General features: G+C 42.8%; 1 protein-coding gene across 1 annotated transcript in view; it reads left to right on the plus strand.

Annotated features, from left to right (window-relative positions):
• diaph2 (diaphanous-related formin 2) overlaps positions 1-9,926 on the plus strand; it is a gene marked incomplete at both ends in the record, with an annotated part of 183,542 nt that overhangs the window by 15,395 nt on the left and 158,221 nt on the right. The window contains 4 exons of the mRNA XM_083686892.1: positions 6,024-6,098; positions 6,786-6,855; positions 7,423-7,559; positions 9,824-9,926. The exon at positions 9,824-9,926 is cut by the window's right edge and continues 6 nt beyond it. Coding sequence (XP_083543018.1) covers positions 6,024-6,098; positions 6,786-6,855; positions 7,423-7,559; positions 9,824-9,926 — 385 coding nt within the window. The remainder of the gene's footprint in view (positions 1-6,023; positions 6,099-6,785; positions 6,856-7,422; positions 7,560-9,823) is intronic.

The raw sequence follows: 9,926 nt of genomic DNA on the forward strand, positions 1-9,926 counted from the left end.
TCATTTCAGTGAAGACATATTTCTTATTAGTTTTCCAAATTGCTCTTTTAAAATAAAAATACAGCAAGCAGGAGATCCTCCAGGAATACAGTTTTTAAAACGTTACAATTGACACTGAAATCATGTGCTCTAGGCTTTCACATGCCTAGTTGCCTACTTCATATACAGCGCATCCTTAGTAGTTTCATTCTAACTTTCGTTCACACAGAAGAGAGTGGGTTAACCAGGTTAAGACCCTCACATCAATGACTTCATTGCTGCCCTCTCTCTCTTCCATCTCTGAGGCAGTGAAGGAGCCCAGAGATCTGAATGTCCTCAGTGATTGGGGGTATATTTTAAGAGGAACACCCATTTCATTTTATGACACCATCTGTTAACCTCAAAGCTAGACACATCTCTGGGAGCCCTGGAGCAAGGCATACATAGAGCAAGACATACATATCTGATTGAAATTCCATATTGATTCAGTTAGAAATGATAGACAGGTAAGGTACAGGGGAGAACTGGAGAACACGTTTCGCTAATTGTTTCGTCAACTTTATACCCCCGGAAAAGTACTGCACATGCAGTCATATCCCTTGGTCTAGTTTTGAGATAATTGTATTGTTAGTAAGTAGGACATCATTTCATGTCGGTACCTCAGTATCTTCAAGCATAGGCAGTTGCTGCCAAATGTACTAAATGCCACATTAAATGCTATGGTGAGTTTCCATACAGTAGTTGCAGGATATGTTTAGGGATGTTTGCATGTTACCCTGGTATTTGGGTCGCAACACTGGGAAACAGGTGACCTACTTGTTCCTCTGTCGAACGACAGTTCGGAGCAGTCTGCAGTTGCAGGCTAATGTACTGTAGCTGTAGAGGACGAGAGTTACAACGGCTATAATGTGTTCAGAAACAACACTATTAAATGATTTAACTGTGAGGAGTCCCTCTAGAAACCCCACGGCGTACAGGGTCCAAACAAGAGAAGAGAACAGACAGTCATCCGTTAACCTTTTACTAAGTGTACACTTACATACACTTCATTCATGGTTGAGGCGAAACAATTGAAATGAACAATTTTCACACAGCTCTGCATATAACTATGTCATTAGAGTGATAATAGGGGGGGTATATCTGAAGATCCCACGCTGTTCAGCAAACCTGGCTATCATTCCTCAGATCTGCCTCAGACATACATCGCTATACCTCTTTTCAATTAATGGCCCTGATCAATCACCGCCGTGGCAATTTTTCCCTCCACTCCCCAGCAGTCTAGCCTGCTGAAGGAGCCTGCTGCTGTTTAGAAGCTAATCAGACATTTCAGGAGTGTTTTGCACTCAACGGGGGGTCATTTAGAAGTGTCTTGGGACCGTGGCGAGCTGCCCCCCCCCCCACAGTTCCTCTGTTGATTTAATCCTGATGTTGCTTCCCTTTCCCTCACACGTGTCTGCTGCCTTCAGCGCTTTCTTTGTCATCTTTGCCCCCCCCCCCACACAATCCCCCCCAATTCCACCAGTAAATAGTGGAACATTCATTTATGTGCAGGGTTTGATGTGCAGTCATTGTGGGCCCAGTTTTTTTTAGGGATCCTGCTGAGACTCTAATGCCATTAGAAGCGTCAGAGGCTCCTTTTGAGCAGCGCACCACCCGGCGCTCGGAGCGACGCAGGCAATCCCATTCACAGGGTGCTGACACCAGGAATATTGTCCTCGGAGTGCACCACTGGCTTTAGCCCCTGTCCCGCTCCCTGAAATCCAATATCTCCAGCTCTGCCTCTGTTGCTTTTGCAAGCGAGAAGGTTAATATGGCTTTGTAGTCAGTCACATACCAGCCTAGTCGCTGTCCACTCTCTCCCTGGTGCTGAAATTAGCATTCCGTTTGCACAGGGGTTGGCACCCCCTTTGTGACTGTGTTCAGCAAAGATAATTGTTGGGGTTGGGGGTTGGGGGGGGGGGGGGGGTGCCAATACAGCAAGAGTAGTGAGTAGTTAGGACTTCATTATAACGATCGGTGTGGCAGGGCAACTGTTTTATCCCACAGGCAAATATAAACTAACTATTTGTAGAAAGACTGACACATCTCTAATGCATACCATCATATATATATATACAGTACCAGTCAAAAGTTTGGACACACCTTCTCATTCAATGGTTTTTCTTTATTTTTTATTATTTTCTACAGTGTAGATTAATATTGAAGACATCAAAACTATGAAGGAACACATATGGAATTATGTTGTAAACAAAAAAGTGTTAAACAAACCAGAATATGTTTGATATTTTAGATTCTTCAAAGTAGCCATCTTTTGCTTTGATGACAGCTTTGCACACTCTTGGCAAGGTGTGTCCAAACTTTTGACTGGTACTGTATATGTATATGAATCATACTGTATGCTCCCAGGTATTTCACATTTTGACCTTTTAACATCCTTTTAATGACAAATGGTTTACTTGGGGTCATAGCATTGATGTTCACAGGGAAGAGGAGATATACAGCACATGCAGGCAGGTCTGAGAGTGGGAAGACCAGGCCATCATTGAGTACTTAATTATATTCAAAAATATGAACATTTGTTTCATTAATTTAGTTCTCTGCACATTGTACTTTCTGTTGTAAAGGTCACAATCTTTCAGATAGTGTTTTGAGGATAATGATGGTATTTTCTTTATATCAACAGCAACAGTATTCTAAAGGACATATGTGATGATTTATAATTGTTTACCATACTTGAGAATGCATAATTATCTTCTGAAAAAAGGTACGATATTGCAACATTTTCTTGTCGCAGAAGCTATAGCAGCTGTTCAACATTTACAAACAGATCTAGTTAATAATGTGCAAATTAAAATAATGTCTTTGATCACATCATTACTTTTGTGTAGGGTGATATTTGATGTCTTTCCTTTTACCCGTGCTATTTTGATAGTTTCAGTAAGTAATTACATTGATTAGGGAGGGAACTAGAAAAGGCTTCATTTTCAGAAGGCAGAACCACAGGGCCGAGCCTCCTGGTGCTTGGTTTCACGTTACAATGTCGAGAGCAATTTGTTGCTAAGAGCAGCAGGCCTCAAATGGAATGCTATAGCATTGAATAGGTCAGGAGTGGCAGAGTGGGACACTGCTATGGCTTAGCCTGTAATATAATATGAAAGGTACTGCTCTCACAGCAGGCCCCCTCAATGACAATACTCCCCAGCGAGCTTCACAATGAAATAATAAAACAAGAATAAACAATGTCCGGACACTGACTGGAATAAATGTGCATAAAAGGCATCACAACACATGCTGGGCTAGCCGTCATCCGGACAGAGAGATTGGATATGTGTCAGGTTCTGCAATGAACAGTTGCAGTGAGTGGGTGACTGGCTGGTAGTGCACACCAAGTCTTCCCCCTCAACAGTGACATTTCCCCTGCCGAATACGTCTGAAGCAATATGATTAACACCAGTCTGTAAACATATTCAACGCCACATTGCATTCTTGACGTAGACCCCCCACATCAGCTTATTGTTCCATACTAAAGAATCACACTGTCTTGATCATGAGCTACATACCCATTGACAGATCATGAGCCATATACCCAAGGTCAGATATAACAATGTTCTCCTTTTTTGCGGAGTGTACTGTATGTGCTTGAGATATGAAAGACATTGTAGTTATGGTTTGTTGCTATCTGAACTGACAGAATAGAACATTCCTCATAACATTCTCAACGCAGTGAGCCACTAAGCATCCGCAACACCTTGTTTATGCCTGCATGTGCGCTTATGGACTAGACTGTGAAATTAGCTCATATAATTCTGGGTTTTGTGTCGCTTAACATAAATACAACATAATTGCGTCAAACCAGCAGAAACAGTATACATAAAAAATGGCTCCGTAAGACAGACCATGAATTTTTCATTTTGCTCGCGGAATGTACATGATTGCGGAAAGTAACACAATTTGGTGGCACTTAACTGCAGGATTATAGCCATCAATATTTCATGAACAAGTTCCCCCCAAGTTAATGAAATCCTTGGATGCATGCCACAAATTGAGGAGAGGAAACTGATGGGAAGAGGATCCTATTTGGCCACTTTGCTGTTGCATCTACTTAAATAATAGACAGACAGACAGACAGACAATGTGAAGAGGACTGTTACAGACCCACACTATAATGCTCAAACTCCATCATTCATAAGCTTTAGTTCTGTCTTAACTAACTAAAGCTGCTTTATTTCCCATCAGTGGATAAATAGTCACATATTTTCCAGATAAAAGCTTGTGACAACATAGGGGGAAGTGTTTTAAAACAATAAACCTATAACCCGTTTCATATTCCACTGTTTCCTATGAAATAGCCCTGTTTGTGATTGTTAGTTCCCCCTCTGATTGAGGAAGTGACTGAATTGAGTCACATGATATCTTGGCCATACTAATGTTGTCATAACACTGCCCAGCATATCAGGCCAGTCTAGAGTCTAGCTTAGCTTTAATGTGCCTGAGGTGTGAATGTGATCTCCAAGTGCATCTCATTTGAATGTGATGGCAGTTTGTCTGGTGCCTTGTCTGGCACTCACAAACACTGGATATGGCCACGCTGTGTCAACTGAATATGGGGGGTTACACAGTAGATCGCGGTAGTAATCACAACAATAACCTCTCCACAAATATTAGCTTCATCTCCCAAGCTCTCTCACGTAAGACGTGTACAGTACAGTTGTGACTATGGAGTGTAAACAAAGAGTGTGGGTTTACAGAATTGCACTCCGCCAACCATGTCGTCTCTTTGTTGGCTCAGGTCCCTCCTGCGCTCCTACCACCTCCATGTTGGTGTCAAGCCTTCATAAACAGCCGCCTCATTCTGCATTACATTGAGTCAGGATAGATTGTTTTCAGAGATCACATTTTTGTTATCTGGGCTTAACCGTGTTTGGATGTGATGAGCTGGCGTAACGCAGCAAGAGAGGGGAAATGGCAAACATTAGACTGGAAGCCCCTCAGTAAACAGACAGTTATACATTTTGAACATTATGCTGTTTTGTTTTATTAACAAAGCAGATCATTACAATATACTGTACAGCAAATGGTAATAAGTTGCAAATTGGGTTTGGTTGCCTGGTAATGAATTTTGAGTAATGGTTTGGAGGGCCTCAGAGTGTTTGTAATTATCCATTAATTTAATCGCAGATCAGAGAAATACCTCACTTCACCTCGGCGTACCGCCCCAGGCCAGTACGCATCAGCCCTAATCGAGGGTCTTCTCTGACTCCCAGAGTCAATACAAATGACTTTAATATGCGCGCTATTATTGTGTCGGATCATTGTCAAAAAGGCGGAATAAATCATTGAATTATGGCCCTTTAATGGCACAAATTGCTCCATGCATTTTGTTTTATTGACAGTCGTGGGGGGTGCTGAGAACAAGTGATGCTAATGACATAATCTGGCTGTGATCAGGGTCTGTCCCGGCCTCTCCCCCCCCCCCCCCACCACCACCACCCCACCCCCTCCCAGCTCAGACAAATTGGCTCATCTGCACTGGATCATTTGCTGTCTCCAGATACGTTGTGGTTTATAGCCAATTATCTTCCGCCATCCATTATCGATTACAGTGTTATCTTTTTTGCATTGCTCAATCTTTTGGCGCTGGTACACGGGCTGCAGGGGGGCTGGGGTGCTAGCTGGTTGGTAGACCACAGGAACAGCAGTTAAGATGGATGTTTGTTCATTTGCTTGTAAATGGATATGTCATACACACTATTGGTTTGTATCAGGGAAAAAAAAAAGTGTTATTTTCTGCTCCTTTTCTCATGAATAGATTCTCATTAGAAATGAGCAGGGGAAATAGATACATTGAATTTCTCCAAGTGGGGGGTGTTCATCCTCTTGTGTTTGTAGTAATGATCTTCTTTTCTTTTTTAGTTCAATGAAACCAATGACAATCTTCTATTATTCCACTGTATGTTTTAGCATGATTTAGTCTCGGTCTGCACCATGAACGCTGTCGAAATGTCTTTTTCTGTGTCTCTGTTTCTCTCCCTCTACTGCTGCAGCTGGGTGAACAACTTTGGTCATGAAGGACTCGGCCTCCTATTGGAGGCATTGGAGAAGCTGCTGGACAAGAAACAGTAAGGCTTACCAATGACAAGGACCAATCACAATGCAACTTCAATACATTCTACATACACTCACTGGGCACTTTATTAGGAACACCTGTACACCTTCTCAGGGTGGAGGTGGTGTAATGGTGTGAGGAATGTTTTCTTGGCACACTTTAGGCCCGTTAATACCAATCAATCTTCGCTTGAATGCCACAGCCTATTTGAGTATTGTAGCTGACCATGTGCATCCCTTCATGGCCACAATTTACCCATTTTCTAATGGCTACTTCCAGCATGATAATGCACCATGTCACAAAGCAAAAGTCATCTCAAACTGGTTTCATGAACATGACAATGAGTTCAGTGTTCTTCAGTGGCCTTCCCAGTCACCGGATCTGAATCCAATAGAACACCTTTTGGATGTGGTAGAACAGGAGATTCACAGCTTGAAAGTGCACCTGAAAAATCTGCAGGAATTGCGTGATGCAATCATGTCATCAAGGACAAGAATGTCAAAGGAATGTTTCCAACATCTTGTGGAATCAATGCCAATCAATGCCACAAAAAATTGAGGCTGTTTTGAGAGTAAAGGGAGGCCCTACCCAGTATTAGTATAGTGTTTCTAATAAAGTGTTCAGTGAGTGTATATTCTTCAATATCTATTGCATTTATCTATTCTGCAGTGTCTCTTTAATATTCGTGTCTCTTTTTCAGGCAAGAAAGTATCGATAAAAAGAACCAACACAAGTTGATTCAATGCCTCAAGGCCTTCATGAACAATAAGGTTTGTATGAGCTGGTCTGTCCTTGCGATTCCTTCAGAAGCTTATCCCACTGTCCAGGTTACCAGGTTCCAGTCTCTCACATATGGATACATTGTCACAAATGGGGTAATGGGAAAAGGTACAGCTAAGCTAATTTTCCATTTTGAGCCCATTGTCTCCAACTCCTTAATTATTCTTTTTTGGGAAGCACCGTCTCATTTCTCTAAAGTAGCACATGCCTCAAAGATGGATGAGCTAATTGATATCACTACCCTTTTACTAAATCCCCCTATGTGGTCAAGGAGTCTTAGAGATAGATTTAAAGGTAGAAGAGGACGATACACTGCATATTTGTCCCCACAGCCCTGTCCTGAATTGGATTAATTCATCATAATCTCCATTTTCTCTTGGCCTCATTGTCCCTCCTTAAAAGAGAATTAGGGCTAGGTATTACTTATATTAGAGGTTCTTTGTATAGTTCATTTTTGACTGTAAGTGAAAGTTCTCCATGAATGCAAATGCTCTCATTAATTTATACCCAATGGACGTTTTTCTTACTTTCTTTTTCTCTCTCTCCCATGTCTATAGTATGGACTACAAAGGATTCTGGGGGATGAGCGGAGCTTGCTTCTCCTCGCCAGGGCAATTGACCCCAAACAGACCAGTATGATGACGGAGATTGTCAAGATCCTCTCTGCCGTGTGTATTATTGGAGAAGAGAACATGTGAGTTTACCCACCACCATACCCCAGTCACTCACCCACCATTGCTGTCTGATCCGTCTCGTGCGCTCAGAGACTCTGATTGTCTTCAACACACACACACACACACACACATACACACACACACACACACACACACACACACACGCACACACACACGCACGCATACACGCACACACACATGTCCCCTAGCAAATGTAATACCCTCATTTTTATAATCAGATTAAAGAAATATAGTTTGTGGTATATTTGTAGACAACCTGTCAGTGACCCAGCACATTGGATTCACTCATATTGCATTTGCATGAGGGCTTAGACATATAAGAGAGTCTGTCGGTTTACATGTTCTGATTTAGCAGTTTTGGATGTATAATGTATTTAAGTGCTCGGTGTAGTTGGCCATGAACACACAGCCTGGCTGACAGATTATAAATTGAATCCAGGGGAGCTCTTTTTTATTGTGTCTGCCACAGGGCTGGACTAGAATAACAATGGCACTTCAAAGTTAGTCTGCATGCAGCGCTGGGAAATCCACAAATACCAAGAAGCAAGTGAAAATGTTCCTCACATATCAGTCCATCCAAATGTTTCTCTGTGATGTCTAATCTATGTATTTGAAAATACTTGGCCTGACATGGTCTTTTAGTGCCAATCTAGTCCTCATTATGTTGTTGCAGACACACACACACACACACACACACACACACACACACACACACACGTCTCTTGGCCAACCACTAAAGACCATGATGGGTTGAAGTTGTGTGTGTGCTGAAGACTGCTACATTTTGATCCTCCCAATGATAAAACACAGCTCTGTTTAAGAATAAACATCTGAGTGTCAGAAAACAAAACAGCACAGACTTCACTTCCTGCTCCCCTCCAACAGCGTATGTTGTGATGCTGGCTGGTTTTCAACACCGCCCCCCCCCCCCCCCCCCCCCCCAAGCCTGTCATACAGGAAGGCTGTTTCATTTATCTATATGCCAAAGTTATTCCCCACCCATAGACTACACATGACAGGTCACTGAAATTATCTCTAGAATTCCCAAACCTGTCAAATAAGCAGTGATATATTTGACATGTCTCCCTTTCGGATTTTATGTTTCAGGTTAAAACACATGAGATGACATGTGATCATACATACATGCTAGAAGATCATTTCATCAATGTAATCTAGCCATAACTTAGCAGTGTGTCTGAACATACCTCATACGTACTTCTCTATTCCCTTCCATGGTGGGTGTGTGGTTGGGCAGACAGGGACAGCCCTGAGTAGTTCCCCACCCCTCCCCCCCCGTGTGTCTCTGCCAGACTATTTTGGAGCAGGGGGAGGATCACAGGCATGGCTGGGTCGTGAGCCATCCCCTCTCTCCCCAGGGACCGCTATGCTTCAGCGCATCCTGGATAGCAATGAAGAAAAATACCAAAAAAAAAAAAAAAAAGAGAGAGAGAAGTAGAGAGAGGGAGCTAAGAAATGAAGCAGGCTGCCGGAGCACCTCTTGCTTTGTGTTTGTTGTTGCATCTCCTGTGTATAGCAGATAAAGGCGAGGCAGCAAACGTGGCATTTCCAAGCCCAATGAGAGAGAGAGAGGGAGAGAGAGAGAGAGAGAGAGAGAGAGAGAGAGAGAGAGAGAGAGAGAGATGGGGTATGTGTGATGGCGTGATAAAGGGGACTCTACATCAGAACTGTGTGTTTGCTGTGTGCTGAAGTGCCAATTCAAGTCCCCTCATTTACTTGTGCTGCAGTCCCCATTTATGTGTTTGGCGCATAGCAACATATTTATTTTGTTCACGGCTTTAGTCTGAAATTGTCCAATTCACGATGCAGCATAGTTGCCATGAGCCCTTGTAAACGCTCTAATTTGCTTCCCCTGACAAAAGGTGTTTTTCAACATTAGTCTTTTAGCCTCCCCAAAGCAATGAATGGCTCACGCCCTGGCATCACCAACTACCATTTTATTAGAATAGCTTTGACAATAGGTTATATCAGCAGTAGAGGTTTTTCTCCTAACATCGCCATAGCAATGAACACTAAAGCGGTTAAATTGTATAACTATATAGGAGATGCAGTGCTGCAAACAAAGAGCCAAGACCAGTGTAATTGGCCGGGGTCTTCTCTGAATGCCCTGTCCATGACATGGAGGGAGATGCGATGATACATGGGTTTGAGGTGAATGTGGTGAGTAAATGTCCTGTCGGAGCAGAGATAAAGGCGTTTGTTGACTATTCTGTGTGCTTGCTTTCTGTCCTTTGTTTTCCCTTAGCTTGGATAAGATCCTGGCTGCCATGACGATTGCGGCGGACAGGAATAACAAAGAGAGATTTGCACCGATAGTGGAGGGGCTGGAGAACCACGAGGCCCAACAG

Source organism: Argentina silus (assembly GCF_951799395.1).
Source record: "Argentina silus genome assembly, chromosome: 15".
In the NCBI taxonomy this organism is placed as follows: Eukaryota; Metazoa; Chordata; class Actinopteri; order Argentiniformes; family Argentinidae; genus Argentina; species Argentina silus.